This window comes from Schistocerca serialis, chromosome 2 (assembly GCF_023864345.2).
Source record: "Schistocerca serialis cubense isolate TAMUIC-IGC-003099 chromosome 2, iqSchSeri2.2, whole genome shotgun sequence".
NCBI lineage: Eukaryota > Metazoa > Arthropoda > Insecta > Orthoptera > Acrididae > Schistocerca > Schistocerca serialis.
In genome coordinates, this window is record NC_064639.1 from 373,453,781 (window position 1) to 373,473,281 (window position 19,501).

Genomic DNA, 19,501 nt, shown 5'->3' on the forward strand with positions numbered 1-19,501 from the left:
CTATCGTTGATCCTAGTAGCAAATCCCAAAAACGCCCTGCATCAATGCCTGTTTGTCTTCCTGAATATGGTGATTAATTTATCTCAATATCACAGTATTTGAAATGATACAACTTGACATTCTCGATAGCACCCACTCCACACAGGGCACAAGTGTTTCGAATTCTCTTATCACAAATTTTAGGCTCCGTTTTCCAGTGCGTAAACGACGGTACTAATCACGTCAAAAGTGAGAAATATCTAATTGTCACGGGACTAGCTATACTACAAACTTGAACAAAATAAGACCATAGTTAAATATGCTTATAGCAACATGCCATACAAATTCGCCACGGGTTCCTCGAAACTGGTGTTCCAGGTGTTAATTGTATCACGTGGATTTTTGCGAAGAGTGCTTGTCAGTATTGTGCCATAAGAACTACAAACGAATGTAATGAAAGGAGGCAGCGAAATCTTTGCCAGTACCTAGCTTACTACTTTCGTCGAACACCGATGATGTCGCCAACTATAACATCCCAAGCCGCTTAGTGGATCTCCATCAACAGAGTCACGTGGACAGGTTTGGAGTAACTAAGGACGACGGACTTTAGTTGTCTTGACACGAAAAGGTGGCGATAATATTATTTTACACCAGCAGCATTAATATCGATCGGACGTATGACTGAGGTATCAGTGTCTTGACGTTGTTGGATAACAATTTATGAATATTTTTTATTAAATAATGTTATATAACAGACAATACACACTAAACTAACTAAATGTTTCACAGAAATGAGATTACTGTCCACTCGGTTTTTTGTCCATCTTCTGCTGGGCAGCGACTCTGGTTCCTTCTATCGCCGCCGCCAGCGGAGACACGCGAGCTGATCTCGTCAGTGCTGCCAACCACAGGAACAGCCGGTTCTGCAGACTGCGGTGCCTTCTGCGGCCGCTCTCAGCCACCCTGTGGAAACGTGAACATCTCATCATGGACGAATAGCTCAGAAGAAACTGCAGGCTTTCTTGAAAACCTTTTTCTCCGGAATAAATCTTTCACTTCACACCTTGACGCAAGTTACTGACTTTTGAAAAATGTTTGCCGCACTTTGACACGATTCCAGACCGATGCTCTTACCAAGGAAATACCTCCATCAAATCTTGAGTCTACCAGTATTGGACTTGCACAAGGTCGTGGATCACTCCTAGGATATCCCACTGGATATTATTTTTTCTCATTTCCTTGTGTTGCTAAGATAGCTATAAATTTCAGTTGGAAATGGAAATGCCGTGTGGCTAGAGCCTCCTGTCGTGTAGACTGTTCGCCTGGTGCAAGCCTTTCGAGTTGACGCCACTTTGGCGACTTGCGTGTCGATAGCGATGAAACGATGATAAGGACAACACAACAGCCGTGAATCGAACCCGGGCCGTTAGGTATGACATTCCGTCGCGCTGACCACTCAGCTACCATGGGCGGACTAATTGGAGCTCTTCGATTGGCATTGTTTTGCTGAAGACATAGGTATTCTTGAGTGCTGTAGGTGGTGTCGTGAGATTTCCGACCTTGGACTTCGCGACCCATAACTTCAACATGGTGTTTACGATAACAGATACACTAGAGAAGAATTTTACGAATGGGACGTGAATCGGTAAATTTGGTATATATGTACGGACAAATGACTCATCACAATTTCGGAAAAGTTGGACGATTCATTCAAGAGATAGAGGTTCAGAAATTAAACAAGTTATTAAAGCGTTGGTCCAATTCTGACCATTCTACAAGCTGTTACTCGGCTTGGCATTGATTGATAGAGTTGCTGGTCATCGTCCTGAGTGATTTTGTGCCAAATTCTGCCCAACTGGAGCTTTAGATCGTCAACATCAAGAATTTGTTCAAATGGCTCTGAGCACTAAGGGACTAAACTTCTGAGGTCATCAGTCCCCTAGAACTTAGAACTACTTAAACCTAACTTACCTAAGGACACCACAGACATCCATGCCCGAGGCAGGATTCGAACCTGCGACCGTAGCGGTCGCGCGGTTCCAGACTGAAGTGCCTAGAACCGCTCGACCACATCGGCCGGCAATTGGTTTGGGGACCCTTCCCATAACGCTCCAAATGTTATTAATTGAGGGGAGATCCGGCTATCTTGTTGATCATGGTAGGGCTTGGTAAGCACGGAGATAAGAAGAAGAAACTCTCACCGTGTGCGAATGGACATTATCTTGCTGCAATGGAAGCCCAGGATGGCTTGCCATGAATGGCAAGAAACGGAGCGTAGAATATCGTTGACGTACCACTGCCTGTAAGTGTGTCACGGATACTGACGATCTAACGCGTCAGTGGGACAGAATTAGGCACCATATCGCTCAGGAGGGCATGCGACAACTATAATTCAACGTCAAGCCGAATAAGAGCCAGAGGTAGACCAACGCGTTATTAAATTGCTCGATTTGTGAAACTCTTTCTCTTTAATACAGCATCCAATTTTTCTGAAATTGTAATCATATGTATGTATTTACATCTATGTCACAATTATCAATTTCCGTCCCATTCGGATAATTCCTTCGCGGTGGTGCTTTCTTTTTTCTTAGATTGTATTTTAGCCGTGGGTTTTCCGCCGTCAAAGGAAGCAACAACAGTGGGGCAGACTCTGCAGACTGTCGAGTAAAAAGAATATCGCTTCACATTTAACCAGCCGTAGGACTGGCTAAGCACACAGTACATAGGCATGTTTAATTTATATATTTTTTTAATTTTAACATTTTATTTTTAATATTTACCTTTTTTCTACAGCGGTAGTGTAACAAATGATGAAACTTCTTATTTTATGAATTTTAATTTCGCACGCAATTCTGTAAGAAAGCTAAAGATTTAAATGAGCATCGTGATTCCCCGAGACGCTGTATATTGTTATAACACCTTTTAACCCTTTGTCAACATCTGTGTCATTTTTCTTCTTTTTTTAAGAGACAGGGCGATAGAATCTTTTTTAATTTAAAATATAGCATTTACTGCCTACTCCTCCAGCTTATCAGAAAATATATATTCCGATTTCTTTGATTTATTGGGGAATTTAGTATCCCACGCCAGCCTTAGATAACATTCGTGTTCCTGTGCCGATGGTTAAAAATATTCTATTGTCATATGGTATATAAGGATGCTCCAACCATTGATTTAGTATATAGTCTATGAATTTCATGACCCCGCCTCCACTGGGCAATTCCTCCATTATTACTATCCACGTTTCATGGTCACTGGTGGAAGATGTGCCACTGCAACAGGTATGCGGCGCAGCAACTCGACTACTACTCTATCCCTGTATTCCTCTGTTAAGCAAAGTTCTCACTTTTTCTTCCAAAAAAAACATTGATTGATGTGAAAACTGCAACCAAATGGGATCTTTCGGGGAATGTTGTTCTCAAACCTTTAATTGTACTCATTTCAAAGTCTAGCACTGCAGTTTTCGGTGACGACCTAGGCATCTTACTTTTCAATCCAGAAAGAAGTATTTCATATGTATTTTGACTTCTGTCTGGGAGCAAAGCAAATAAAACAGGAACTAACATCGTCTCTTCCTGCGTTGTTCTGATGTCAGCGTGTGTGGTATACAGTTGTTTGAAGTGTTTCGAACTACTGTCAGATTTCCCGTCCATGAGAACCGTTCCTGTTTCTCCGCTTTTTTCAGAATCGAACACCAGGATTCTTTTGTCAGGAACAGAACCGTTGTCGATTTTCAAGAAGCTATTGCCTTCAATTAACTTCAAACGGTCTACGCCAAAGTTCTGGGTCATCTAATAGCTTCCTTCTTGCTGTACACATTGCAGTCTTGAAGTTATCACAATTTGGAATATCTGCTAAGAAATCTTAACCTTTATCTTTAAAAATCTTGAAACTGCTCTTTAAAACTCTAGAAAACGTGCTCTGTTTTTTCTTCGTGAACTCTCTTTCTGCAGTTATGAATTTGTTTCTTTTTCTGCGTGTCTCCTTCGTCAGGTGGGCGAGAAAGTTTCTGTTCAGTTATGATTCTGCCATTTGCAGTTTTTAAACGGCGTCAGCATTTATTCCTTTCGGAATTCACACACAGCCAGTCCGTGTACTCGTCACTTTTTCTGTCCACCTGGTATCGGTGACTATCCTTGGGATGATACTCGTTCCCTTTCGTTGTTGTAATTGGTTCCGTTACTCAAAGTGTATGGAACTCAAGTGGCTTAGGCCTAGATACTGTACGAAATTAAGGCTGTCGACGAGGGCACTGCCTGATTGAAAGTAAGACCACATCCGCTGCTGATGAACGAATGGCATAAATCAGCAGTGGGGCAGACTGTGGTCGGAAAACCCACTGGGCAAACTGGTTGGCCGGAAGTCCCACGGTACCTGCGGCACCTACGAAAGGGTGGGAAACACCGCCGTCGGAAACCCACGTAGCCTTGTAGGCTACCAAACTGATGCCCGTAACTAGACATCATGTTTCTCTGTCGTTTTTATAGTAGTGGCGCTGGTTTTGGGGGGGGGGGACGAGGGGGAAGAGTGTAGATCAGTGGAAGACGTATCAAAGGCTCCATTTCATCATTTCTAAATATTCCACTCACGAGACTACATCCACGTTGCTTTGTTGCCAACTGAGTGTATTGCTCATGTATTCTTAAATGTAGAGATTGGTTTTAATTAAACTTTCGCTAGTTGAGAGGTCCCCATGACAGACTAGTGGTCACAGTTAATAAAACTTGGTGGAAACATTTGTAAGGACATGCAAAAGAGATAACGAATAAACTACTGAAAGAAACACATTTTAATTTACACAGGAGAAGATAACATTGTCAAACACGTACCATGTTTACTATCCACGTTACAAAAGTTGCTCAATGTTACTACGATTTGTGTCCATGGCAGCCTGGAACCAGACTAGAGATTGTTCTGCAGCTGCTCGGAATAACGGTGGACAATGGAATGTTTAGCTGTCGTCACAGAGTTCGTGCACTGCTTGAACATCGCATATTGCTTCCAGCATACTCAGCCATGCCAACAATAATTTCAACTCGTGGTGCAATTGACCGTCAGCCTCTCGCAGGAGGAATTCGCAAATCTGTTAAGTCGAACTTTCGAACCATGTTCTTCCACCCTGGAGTGGATATAGGACCTCTCCCTATTCCTTTAGTGCGTGGATAGTCGTGAAGAGCAGCAGCACTTTGGCTATTGTGTTGAGGAAACAGCTCTACGAGTAAAGCCCTGCCCACATTGTCCAGACTACGTTTGTCTGCAACTGTAATACACACCGATGCTTGTGTTTCGACCCTACGCCACCTACCAGTATTGGCGCCTGATGGTAGGCCACGACACTAGCATTGCTAACAGTGCAAAGCCTGTAGCACACCCTCTGAAATTCATTCCTATAAAGCTGACTGCCCGTACTGCAAATAGTTTTCCGTCTACTCTGGATCAAGTAGTGAACGTTCCCTGCACTCGTACCCTACCTGATGTGTTGGTCTCTCGTTAGCTTCAAGTGTCCAACGGCGACGTTCCAGCTCCCTTGTTAATCTGCGTGCAGTGCGACATGTAGTGGGGAAAGGTAGAGCTCGCCAAAATAACGCCGCATCGGCATAGAAGCCATTCTCGTCTCTAGTGTTGAGCGATTCCAGCCCGTTGTTCTGGTGCGGAGACTGTCTCAGTTGATTGTCGCTTGCCGATCTGCGCACATCAAGCGCTCTCGTTGCTATATCTTTACTAGATACCATAGTACCACGGTCTTCGAGCACCATAGATGCAGTGACATTCTTCATCATCAATCATGTGTGACTATATGCAATAGCATTAATTTTTTGTAGGAAAAGGCAAACGTGGAAATAAGTCTCAAAAATGTTCAAATGTGTGTGAAATCTTATGGGACTTAACTGCTAGGTCATCAGTCCATAAGCTTACACACTACTTAACCTAAATTATCCTAAGGACAAACACACACACCCATACCCGAGGCAGGACTGGAACCTCCGTCGGGATCAGCGGCACAGTCCATGACTGCCGCGCCTCAGACCGCTCGGCTAATCCCGCGAAGCGTAAACAAGTCTCACTAAGAACTGTGCTTTAGAGGCCTACAGAAACAGTTAGCTCCTCCAATCGCTCAGTAAAAAGAATAAAGCAGGAGGTGTGAAAAATAGCTACAAGTACTTTCCAAGGTTTCACTATTTCAGAACAATGTAGAAGGAGAATTTTTTTAGATAATATAGCTAATCAGTCTATAAGAGAACTTTATCTTACTTTGTTAGTACGTAACAAGCAATATTGTCCGCTAAGCTACATATTTTATCCCCTTGTTTGGTGAAATTTCGTTCTAGTAGCACATAGTCTATCTTGTTTTGCTCTGGCTGATCTGTCGTTTATTCTTTTTCGGAACTCTATGCAGAAAATATTAACTTCAAATGTTTATATTTGTCCAGTTATTGGTGGTACTGACATAACCTGTTCATACCTGTAATACCTTACAAATTTTACGAAATATACATTTGTGCCAAAATAGATAGAAATCTAACGTTTGTGCATAGGCTTTGGGTGCAGAACAGCACCTTCAATACCATGTTGTGGACGCTCACAACAGAAGCCTCACCACACTACCGCACCGTCTCCACAGCTATGCGGCAAGATATTTTGAGCACCCTGTATGTGTGGGGCCTTAGCGTGTGCATCCCACAAGAACCATGTGGTTCTGCTCGGTGTTACTGTTCACCGTTTATTATTTTCCAAAGTCGATTTGCGACACAGTGTTACGACTGTTCGTTGTTACAATCCACTATATGCGATGGTGGCCTTTGTCATCAACATGTTTCTGGTTCCAGATGGCAGCGCCTTTCCCTGAACGAAGGTACTCTCTGTATGCCGTTGTCATGGTGGTACGCGATAAGCCCATTTCCGGTACGACCTCTGAGACTGTCTCTTGCATCGGGCATACAAGTTGTGGCAGCGTTCGTATGCACTGAAGTCATTCACATTGTTCATCCCGTGCTTGAACGTCCCATCGACGGCCAGTACAAGCTCTGGTGTGTTCTTAGTCTTTTGCCTCTCCCGCTCCTTCTATGGGGTCGACATTGTTGCATGGGCTGAGGCGGTACGTGACCAGATGCCGTTCCCGAAGCCATCATTTCCTCCTGGAAAAAATTTGTGTTCACCGTATGTCTTTGTCTAGAGTAAACATTTTTCACGTGTAAGAACATTTTCTAAATGTATGGGTAGCTTTTGTCTGAAGCGGGGCGTGGATCCCAGCCCGGTATTTGCCTACATGGATTTGTGAAACCGCCTAAAATCTACAGACAGGCTCGGTACAAAGTATGAAACGTAGAGTAACTTGCAAGTATCTCACAAGGGGAGGTCACGACATTAGAAACACGGATTTACTGCAAACGTCGCACACTCGTAGTACTCCATGAGGACAACAAAATGTGTAAGCAGTAGCGCGTACTTCTCAAGTGTTATTGAGAAAATCACAAGATAATTTCGGTCGTCAAATATATACCTGTGCGTGGCCATTTTACCATGAAGCTGCGGCAGCCGAGTGGTTAGCATTCAAGCCCGGTAATCGCTGGACCGATGAGTCGAGTCCCGTTCGTAAGTTTTTTTTTTATTTCTAACACCGTAATTTTCTTTACTATTTATATTACAATTGATATAATGGGAAAAATACGTGTAATCGGATGACCTCTTATTACATTTACAGTGTTATTTGGCAGTCTACAAATTTTTATTACCACAAATAATATAGTCTGACTTCGGCGGTGCTACGGCACGGACGTCTGTTTACGTCCCTGCCGGAGAAGTTCGCGCTCGCGCAGTTGTTTACCTCTTCGGCGTACTAGTGCGTTTAGACGACTCGATATAGAAAGGCACATGCATACCGAAAGTCGACTCTCAAGATTAGTTTTTCGAATGAATATGCGAGACCGAAAGCCTACGAAATAGAAAGGTTCCTACGAGACGAAGTTAAACTTGACTACAACGAACTTATCGGAATCCACCTCTCCATAGTGAGCAGTGTCGTTTACGTCAAGCTGATTAACGATGCAGTATGTGACAGAATCATCCGAGATACTAAACATGGACTCAAATTTCGTCACTCTGATGGACATGTTGGAGAAGTAACTATTGATCATGCAGGACTGGGCTTACGAAACATACGTATTTTCGAACTTCCCTTCGAGGTTCCGTCTGACTTGGTCGTTGACGCCTTACGCCCGTATGGAAGAGTGCTTAGCCACGTTGAGGAAAAATGGTCCAATTTCACGACTTACCCCGTTCTCAGTGGGGTGCGTCAAATCAGAATAGAACTGACGCAACATGTACCCTCGTACTTGTTCATCGGCGGATGCAGAGCTATAGTCATCTACGATGGACAAGCCAAAACATGCTCAGGCTGCGGGAAAGAGGGCCATGTCCGTTCCGAATGTATGCAGCGGAGGATAGTGCAAGTTCCAAACGGCGAATTATTTGGCAGTCTACAAATTTTTATTATCACAAATAATATAATATTCATAATTATCGACTAGTAAACGACCAAACGCATAAAGTGATACTGAAAATGTATGCTTGTCCGTGTCTTCAAAATTGCTCGTATTTAATCGAAAGAGAACCAGAAATTGCTTCTCGTCAAGGCGCTATGAAAATACAGTCGATACTGCATGACCAATTATCAGCGCCGATATTTAAGGAAACGCTGCGTTATGCATTGTTTACTTCCAGATTATCGTCTGAAAGAGATATTTTGAAAATGTTAGCGAGGTTTGTTTTTCCAAGGAAAACCTCAAAAGACCTTGCGTACGTGGAAAAATATAATTTATTCAGCTGGTGTCGTTTAACTTTGTTTTCCATGTTTTTACGAAAAATACCATCCTGAAACTTGTACTCGTAACGTCGAAAGCGACGATTAATTGTACATCTTTCGAAAGCAGTCTGTGCCGGTCAAAACTTGGAGGTAACAAGTCGTTTAGGGCTCCTTCCAGGTATAAGGGATTTCTCAAATCACGGACAGGCATACATTTTCAGTATCACTTTATGCGTTTGGTCGTTTACTAGTCGATAGTTATGAATATTATATTATTTGTGACGATAAAAATTTTTAGACTGCCAAATAAAATTGTAAATTTAATAAAAGTTTATCCGATTACACGTATTTTTCCCATTATATCAATTGTAATATAAATAGTAAAGAAAATTACTGTGTTAGAAATTTAAAAAAAGCTGACGAACGGGATTGGATCCATCACTCCAGTGACTACGGGGCTTGAACGCTAACCACTTTTTTTTTTCGTTATGGTTCGTTGTATTTGATCGTAGCGGACGTCACATGACATCCGTTGAAGTTCGTTGTTGATCCTTTCACTCAGTTTTTTTTTTTTTTTTTTTTTTTTTTTTTTTTTTTTTTTTTTTTTTTTTTTTTACAGAGGCGTGTTAGCTCTCTGACTGAACACGCTGAGCTACCGTGCCGGCGTGATTATGAAATGATGATGAAAGACACACAACACCCAGTCATCTCGAGGCAGAGAAAAAAATTAACTAGTGAAGGAATGTGATCACTATATGAATAAGGCGGTGGCGTACTACTAAGGAGTGGGTTGGGTTGTTTGGGGAAGGAGACCAGACAGCGAGGTCATCGGTCTCACCGGATTAGGGAAGAAAGTCGGCCGTGCCCTTTGAAAGGAACCATCGCAGCATTCACCTGGAGCGATTTAGGGAAATAACGGGATACCTAAATCAGGATGGCCGGTCGCGGGATTGAACCGTCGTCGTCCCGAATGCGAGTCCAGTGTCTAGACTCTGCGCCACCTCGCTCGGTGACCACTCGGCTGCCGCCGCTTCGTGGTAAAAATGGCAACGTACAGGTATATATTTGACGACCGAGATTATCTTGCGATTTCCTCAATAACGCTTGAGAAGTACGCGCTGCTGCTTACACATTATGTTGTCCTCATGGAGTACTACGAGTGTGCGAAGTTTGCAGTAAATCCGCGTTCCAGACGTCGTGACCTCCTCTTGTCAGATCTTCAACTAAATTACCACTTTGATAAACTGTTGCAGAGTAGTGCAGACAAAGTATGTTCTTCGGCAAAAGACATCTACTGATATCAAATACAGGCCACAATTTGAGAAACATGGATGATAACGTACGTTCATGGTACGCCATTGTATGGACGTGAGTCTGAACAGTGGGAAAAACGGAAAAGTAGAGAATTGAAGAAGCAGAGATGTTTTACAGGCAGATGCTGAAAATGAACCATACTGACAAGAAATGAGGACGTTATCCACAGAATCGGAGAGGAAAAAAATGTATTGAAAACACCTCTTTCATGGCACTAGAGAGCATAGAAGGCCAAAAATTGTAGGAGGAAACTCATTGGAATATATATAAAAATATTTCGTTGTAATTGCTTCTCTGAAATTCTGAAATGTTGAGACATGTCACAAGAGAGGAAACTGGTGGGATGAATCAAACCAGTCAAGGACTGATGATCTCCTCCATTCTCTGCCCCCCCCCCCCCCCCCACACACACACACACACAAAAGTTGCATGATTATTTGGTGTGCCGCCATACCATGGAACTATGTGGGAAAGGAGAAAGCAGTTGGCTGTTCAAAAGGCCAGATTGGTGTGCGCTAATTCATTTCTGCTCTGGCTAATAAGAAAATAGTCTTGTCTTACGAAATCTGTTTTGAATTTTTTTCACTGGTATTCAGTCATCTTTACAAAAACTCATTCTACAGAATTTCAGCCGCCGTTCTGAACCGTAAGTAACTCAAAATTAATTATGAAGTACGACATTTTTCAATGGGTTTCCGCGCATGAAATTACCTGGCATGAAGCCTGAATTCTCCCGTTGCACGGACGGGGTACTCTCGTGTCGGTGTTGCCAAGCGATGCGTGCGCTTAATCATCGATTGAAAGCGATAGAAACTTAATTCGACACTCATTGGGAAATACAGAGTATGTTTTATCCATAGCGTTCTCTTCAATTTGTTGTGGAATATACACAAATGACTGTAGTATCTCCTACACGTCAAAATTAATTTTATATGTCGTAAATAGGGATAAAAGTAGGTCTGTGTAGCAATCCCGTGACTGGACTATTGGCTGGCTACAGGTGGAGTGCAACCTTGCTTCGCCAGGGCGCTAAGAGGGGGAGCGTGTCGAGACCATAGTCCCAGCCGTCTTTTACCCCCAGGAAAAATTCCCGGTACTCATTTGAATGCAAGATGTCTGGACCTGGAGGGAGCTGGAACGAAGAAAAATGTCCACTCCTATCCAGGATTAAACGTGGTTCTTCCAGGGCCAGAGTCTACTGCTTTACCAGCTCGACCAACACGCCCAGATTTCTTGTAATTATCGCAAGGAAATTAAATATTGATACAATGCTCCAACCGTATATTACTCGTACTCCACAAATACAAATTAATGAGGATATTAACTGCCCTTCGTTCATTCAATACCCCAGCGCTCTTTCTTAGATAAGAAAATATTAGTTCATTATTTTCTTTCGGAGAGAGCTGTACGTCAAATGTGTCACTGTCAGTAGCAAATTTTTCATGAAAATAATTATCTTCAGTTCCTTACGGCAGTGAACTTGCACTCTGTCTTATCGAGTTTTTAAGTCATTACTAACCACCTACTTAAACTATTTAAACGTTCGTTTAAAAACTCAACTAGAATTTCACACGTCACAATCTTCTCGACTGTTTCCTGTTGACGGAATCAGTTGGTATCTGTTGTACTCTTCCACAGCAAGTAGCTAAACATTTATGTGATTCCCCCTGGCCTTTGCGGTGGAACAGAATGTATAGAATAATTTTTGGAACCCGAATTACGTTTATAACGATGTGTTCGCAAACTTTTACCAGAAAGTAAACGAAAGAGCTGCAAAAAATTAATGTTAACTTCTGTTTTTAACAAAGCCTTGATTAAAAACTTCAATTGTCGCTGCACCATGACAAAACGGCCATATTTCCCCAATCATGGGCGCTATGCTATGTACAGGGTGCGTCAAAAAAAATGTATACACACTTTGAACTATCACAGACAATTTATTTCCCGTTCTACAAGGTTAAATATCTGTGAGGAAGTAATGTTATGTTTCTTCAACAAGTGGCACCAGTGACAAGGAAGTAACTGCAACATGGCGGACGTGCGTTTGAGCTTTGAAGCGCGGAAGCAGATAATTAAGTGGTACTGGAAGTTTGAGAATGTAGCTGCGGTTCGAAGACAGTGGAGAAGTGAGTATGGTACAGAACCACCTTCAAGGTTAACAATTACACGTCTACGAGACAAATTCGAAATTCATGGAACAGTGTGTGCTGTTCATAAAGGTCAATCAGGGCGACCTCGTACAGCTACAAGTGATGATTCCACAATTGCGGTCTTGGAACTGTTTCAGCGTTCGCCTCAAAAATCTTCAAGGCAAGCGGCACGTGAGAGTAATGTAAGTGCTAGTAGTGTGCTACGCATTCTGAAGAAAGGCAAGTTTCGTGTGTACATTCCAAGGCTGGTGCAACAGCTAAGTGACGACGATCCAGATCGAAGGTTAGAATTTTGTGAATGGGTTCAGGAGATGGTGAGACGTGAATCGGGATTTATGGGTAGCATAATTTGGTCGGATGAAGCCCAGTTCAAACTCCATGGAACTGTCAATAGGAACAATTGTATGTACTAGGCTGAAGATAATCCTCACATTACAGTTGAAAAGGCTGTGAATTTGCGCCGGCCGGAGTGACCGTGCGGTTCTAGGCGCTACAGTCTGGAGCCGAGCCACCGCTACGGTCGCAGGTTCGAATCCTGCCTCGGGCATGGATGTGTGTGATGTCCTTAGGTTAGTTAGGTTTAATTAGTTCTAAGTTCTAGGCGACTAATGACCTCAGAAGTTAAGTCGCATAGTGCTCAGAGCCATTTTTGTGAATTTGCCTGGTGTAAATGTGTGGTGTGGTTTGTCTGCAAGGGGACTCATTGGGTCTTTCCGCTTTGAAGGTACTGTTACTGGAGAAACGTATCTAACAATGCTTGCTGACTCCATATTCTTTGCCATTCGTGGATTATACGGTAATGATGAGTTTTGTTTACAACAAGATGGCGCCCCGCCGCACTATCATAGGGACGTATAAGCATACCTGGATCACAATGTGCCAGGTCAGTAGATAGGACGCAGGGGATCAATCGAGTTTCCTGCACGCTCTCCAGAAGTCACGCCACTGGATTTCTTCTTATGGGCACAGTAAAAGATGAGGTGTACAAACGTAAACCACGTAACCTGGACACACTTTGGAATCAGATTCAGGCTGCGTGCGCAGAAATCTCATTGAACACTTTGGTACTATGTACGGGACCAGTGGTGACTCGTACTCAGAAATGTATTGATGCTGAAGGCCACCAGTTTGAACACTAATCACATTTACAAAGTACATTTATTTTTCGAATTGGACTTTAAGCTTTCCATTTACAGAAATTTAACATTGTAGAACGGGAAATAAATTTTCTATGACGCTTCAAATTGCGTATACATTTTTTGACGCACCCTGTGTAAAAACGAATAGTGAATCCAGGGGTATCCACCTTTAGTTACAACCACCAAGCCAGGAATATGCGATCTTGTGATGTTTTTAGCCGACTTCCGGGATGTATCGGCAGCTGAAATTTGGCATGGGGATTTTAAGTGACGCTAACTACGAGTCGTAAAAAAATCATGGCGAATTTCGACGTGATAAGTCCTATAGTCTCCTGGTACGTAAGGTACCCCATCTGAAGCCCTAGGGCTACAGACGTCACACTATATGAGCGAGTCTGTAACTTCGCTATGTGCAATAACCATCTTGTCTAGTGGAAGGATTCACTGCGAATCGCTAACCTGCGCAGCACGACGCTGCTCTCGTGTTCCCTGGCGTGGGACCGCAGCACGGCGTCGATGACCGCAGCCGCTGTGAAGACGTCCAGCGTGTCTGCTGCGGCTGCCCCCTTCACAGACGCCAGGGCGTCCCTCAGCGCTTCCTCCGGCATCTGCAACAGCCAGCAGACACCACGAGGAACTCCCCTGCACGACGTTTCCCTTGGGCTTTATTCTAAAATTTTCATTGTCTCAATTAGGTTTTTGCCTTGCTGTAAATATCTGACTTATATTAAGCCAATTTACGAGAGCAACTATTTGACCCAGTCGACCACTACTGGCACTTGTGTCTAGTGCAGCGCCCCTAGCGTATTATTCCTGTACTGCAAGGGGAGCTTACGAACTGCTCTTCCCTCTTCATACTAAAACAGTACGATGCAGATCTCATAAAAACTCAAAAATCTTCCTTGAAAGTTAGAAAACTTCCGTGACTCGTGAAGTACAAAATATTACGAGAGTGGTCAGTACGCAGCTATGTCCACCCTCACCCCCCACCCCCAGCTGGAAATCTTTTAAATTCTTTTTATCATCACGTTCTTATTTGGTCTTTTTCTCGTCTGGCTGTCTGTTCAGTAGAAATTCTGCAGTTGATTTTAGCCTTCATAGTGAGCTAGAGACTTGAAATTTTTTTAAAAAGTCAGAATTAGATTACAATGCAATATTAACTCCCTTCCTGTGTGGTGTGTGGTGGAGGGTGGTGTGTGTACCAATTCCACTTCCCTCTTTTCCTGTTCCAGTCGTGAATGAGTCATGGGAAGAACGACTACCGTGTGAGCTCGAATGTCACTCATTTTTACCTTCACGGTCTTTTCGCAAGATATACGTAGAAGGAAGCAAAATATTAGCTGTGTCATGTGAAGTGAACTCCGCTGTTATCTCATCAAGATGTTTGAAATCGATTGAAAAATTTCACGCACGAGACTAATAATCAGAAAATAATTATTGAAATTAAAATGAATTTTAATATACCAAGTTTTTAAGCCCCATACAGATTCCTAATCCCACTGTAGGTGGCCCTGAAAATTTGTGATCATGAATTTTTAGTAGTCAAGAAAATATTTTTTAAATTTAAAACGAAAAACATGGGGGACATGTATCTTAACTTATGCCTGAATAGTCCACTTCCTTATTAATACACTACTTAACTACTAATGCATCAATAGTTCCTCTCCTTACTATTCTCTGTTGCATGTCACCACGTTTTTCGTTTTAAATATTAGAAATATTTCCATAGCTGTTAAAATCACTATTATAAATTTATATGGGGACACCAGTCTGTATGGTGCTAGGAGAAATTATTTTGTACCAATCAACCCAATTTAAAAATTGGTAAATTAAAAATCAATGTATTTAAAACTTACATTTATTTTTAAACAGAAATGTTAACAAATATTGATTTATATTTTAGTACAATTGTCAATACAATAATATTAAATAAAATACCTTTTTATTTCTACTGATTTAACTGTATTAGTATGTATATATTTTTTTAATAATAAGGCATTTTTCATGTTTGTGTCAAATTTTAATTTACTTTCATCTAATTGGTAATTAAAAATAGAAACCATATCACCTTTTATTAAAAAGTATGGTACCATATCATTTAACTGACATTAAAATTTGATAATAAATATAAAATTTAAATAAAAGTTTAAAAAACTGGCACTTACAAGAACTGAACCGGAGACCTTGTGATAATCAGACACTGACACTAGGTGACCCTTGTAATCATATAGAAAAATTTTGTACTTACCAACACTCTGAAATTTTCTTTTCTCCAAAAACGACGTTTTTCTGGTTAGTGTTTTATTCAAATGGCAAGTCCGTAAGATACCCTTGTGAAACTGGCTTGCCACAAGTGTATGTTATCACAAGACGGCGCTAAAATCGCATGTCTGCAGAGAGTGCGAGCTGTGCGATTTGGCACCCACATTTTTTAGTGAAGAACGGTTCATATTGGACGTCGGTAGAAAGAAAGGGAACGACACCGTCAGATGGTGTTTTGCTCACACTAGACAAAACGTCAATATAACGTTACATCACTTAGTCCGGTACTGAATGGTGAAAGGAAAGGTTATGGGGGTCTGTCCGCCTTACTAAAAGCCGGAATACAAAATGGTTCAAATGGCTCTGAGCACTATGGGACTCAACATCTGAGGTCATCAGTCCCCTAGAACTTAGAACTACTTAAACCTATCTAACCTAAGGACATCACCCACATCCAGGCCCGAGGCAGGATTCGAACCTGCGACCGTAGCGGTCGCGCGGTTCCAGACTGATGCGTCTTAGAACCGCTTGGACGCAGGGGCCATGCAATCGTCATCCCCGAATTGCTCTTCAACAGTAGGAAGCAAGAAGGTGCTTAAAACATCAGTGTAGGTCTGTGCTGTGATATTGCAACGCAGAACAAGGGGTGGAAGCTCCCTCCATGAAAAACACGACCACACCATAACACCACCGCCTCCGAATTTTATCGTTGGCACTACACACTCTGGCAGATGGCGTTCATCGGGAATTCACCATATCCACACCCTGTCATCGGATCGCCACATTGTGTACCGTGATTCGTCACTCCACACAACATTTTTCCACTGTTCAATCGTGCAATATTCACGCTGCTTCCACCTAGCGAGGCGTCGTTTGGCATTTACCGGCGTGATGTGTGGCTTATGAGCAGCCGCTTGACCATGAAATCCAAGTTTTCTCACTTCCTGCTAAACTGTCACAGTACTTGCAGTGGATCCTGATGCAGTGTGCAATTCCTGTGTGATGGTCCGGATAGATGTCTGCCCCTTACACATTATGAACCTCTTCAACTGTCGGCGGTCTCTGTCAGTCAACAGACGTGGTCGGCCTGTACGCTTTTGTGCGGTACGTGTCCCTTCACGTTTCCACTTCAGTATCACATCGAAAACAGTGGGCCTAGGGATGTTTAGAAGTGTGGAAATCTCGCGTACAGACGTATGACACAAGTGACATCCAATCACCTGACCACGTTCGAAGTCCGTGAGTTCGGCGGAGCGCCCCATTCTGCTCTCTCTTGATGTCTAATGACTACTGAGGTCGCTGATATGGAGTACCTGGCAGCAGGTGGCAGCACAATGCACCTAATATGAAAAACGTATGTTTTTCGGAGTGGCCGGATACTTTTGAACACATAGTGCAGGTCTGGTGCCGCAGAGTGCAGTTTATCAACAGTTGTGTAAAAACTGTTTTAAACAACTGTTGACAAACTGCAATTTGCGGTGTCAAACCTAAAGACGTTCTGCAACGGAGATTGAAGTCGGTAGTCTAAAAATAAAAAGTTGTGATCCAGACGATTTTTGTTTATTATAAGAAGTTACTAGTTCATGTCGGCAGTTATGAAATTTTCAGTAATTACTTTTCTCCGTTACTACGTACATGGTCAGAATTATATCTAATTTACGGTAACCTTTTTTTTTGCAAACAAAGTGATTTTTAACATGTCTGCACAACTGTCAAATTTTAACCACCGTGATGGCTCATTTTTGGCCCTCTCCATCGCCACTCCGTCCTACATTTGTAGCGTAAAGGTGTTATAATCTGTATTCACAGTTCGGTCGTCATCACTGCGAATCCTCTGCCCACTAATAGACGAAGCGATGTGGTCACGGTTCCTCCTGTGTATCTCGACTCCTAATCTGTTTTGGCCTTAGTTGACCTAGGAGGCACACAAGACGAATCAACACCACAGAAGTCTCCTCGACATGTATTATTTACTCCACAACAGAACGTGTGTACACCTGGTGGGAGTTTGCGAGTATTACCCGGTGCAGAGTACTTTGGTCAACACTTACCTTGCTGGCGACTTCGCGCAGGCGCGCCGTGTCGCTTGCTGAGAACCTCTGGCGGCGGGCCAGCCATGCGTATCTCGGGTCCCGAGAACGGCGCACCATCGCCTCACCCTGCAAAAGGAGGACACTCAGAGCACCAACACGGTTCTGCACTGATAGTAATGGAAAGAATTACGCCAAGAAACACCAGTCCGATATCAAACCTTGTGGAGCTGTTCATTAAAAAAAACGAGTGCTAAATAATCTACCTTTTACCCCATTTTTAACTGATGTCCATTAGCATGACGTGTGACCCACCACGGGCATCAGTACGCTTTTATATTCGATGTGGCATGAAAGCAAACAGCCACCTTATGTGACCTTGAGGCCTGAAACATAGCTTCATTAAGATCGATGGCTGTAGGCTGGTATGAAAGTATACCTCTTCCCATTCTATGGCTGACATATGAGGGGGCTGGGTTTCATTCCTCAAGGCGCTAGTCATGCAAACTGTAGTGTAGCGGCTTGCATTACCCTGCTGGAATAGAAAAAAAAATGGCATCCTGGTCACGAAAGGTGTGACAGCAAAGTCTATCACTCTTGCCACATACTGGCGAGCGTTTAGCTTTCCTTCCAAAATTACCAGAGTATTTCCAATAGCTCCATATACAATGATTACAGGAGTTTTCGAGCTATGGATCACGAGAACTGCTGCTTCCTGAGATCTTCCACCTCATCGTCTGCGGATTTATTGACTTCGAACTGACGGCCACGATCAGAAGCGATATTCATCTGTGAACACTGCGTAATGCCATTCAGTATCCCAGTTCACTCTGGCTCTATGCCACGTAAGTCTCTGTTGACTACGGCGCTGTGTCAGCGGTAGATGACGCAGAGTATCTCGAAATATCCATGTAGTTTCCAGTAATCTGTTCCCTACGGATCGTGGTGACACCCGGCCTCTAACCTCAGCTCAGATTTCAACTGTCGCCATCCATATAGTCGTCAGAGCCGGTCGACCAATCCTACGGCTCCTGGAACGACCCGTTTGCAGTCTTCGCGCCACACTGTTGTCCTGATTTCATCTCGCCACAACTCGCTCTGCAGTCATTACACTGCAGCCAATGGTCTGTGTAGTCTTTCGGACTGATGCTTCCATGTCCCTCTTGCCAATGATTCGACGTTCGTTGAAGACAGAAGAATTTCTGTAAGCTGCTCGTACACCTACTTATAGGCGTGCTGTAATGCTACCACTGGTAAAGTCGCAATAACGTCAGACTTACCGAATGGCCATCACGTACTCACGCCATTATTCATGTGTAGGAATAACTTTTGTACCACTCAAAATAAACTCGTACAGGTATGAAATTTTAATCAACAGATCCCAAATGAATGTAGTAGACTGGCGTATCAGTTTTGTGGCGTTTGCTCAAGGTGTTAAACACGGCTACTTATCGTTGCGATAGAGGGAAGCTAGATTATAAGCCGTACAACCTGTGAGACTGTGAGCAAATCTCAAAAATACCATAACGAGCGATGAAATGATTAAATGGTAAAATCAGGGGCACATGAAGTGCCAAGAAGTTGGCAGACAGTTGTTATTGATGCCAACGACGTGTCGTTTGGTCAGATCGACTTAGGTCCTAAGAAACCACGTCTAGAGTTATGGACGGATTCTGTTAAGGTTATAGAACGCATTATGCACCAATTAATTAGAGATTGATTTTAGTTAGGCCATTCGTTAGGAACCAACTTAATGTCGATATCATTATCTGTTTACATACTAATAATAAAACTGTAAAACTTATGTCTGTATTTGTTGAACAA

At 42.8% G+C, this 19,501-nt stretch overlaps 1 protein-coding gene across 1 annotated transcript in view; it reads right to left on the minus strand.

Moving 5' to 3' along the window:
- Positions 1-734: 734 nt before the first annotated feature.
- The window catches only part of LOC126455554 (uncharacterized), a 48,091-nt gene continuing 29,324 nt past the window's right edge, over positions 735-19,501 (minus strand). Inside the window, exons 3-5 of the mRNA XM_050091310.1 lie at positions 17,699-17,806; positions 13,845-13,993; positions 735-942 (exon numbers count right to left, since the gene is read on the minus strand). Of these exons, the coding sequence (XP_049947267.1) occupies positions 777-942; positions 13,845-13,993; positions 17,699-17,806 (423 nt within the window). The 3' untranslated portion in view covers positions 735-776. The remainder of the gene's footprint in view (positions 943-13,844; positions 13,994-17,698; positions 17,807-19,501) is intronic.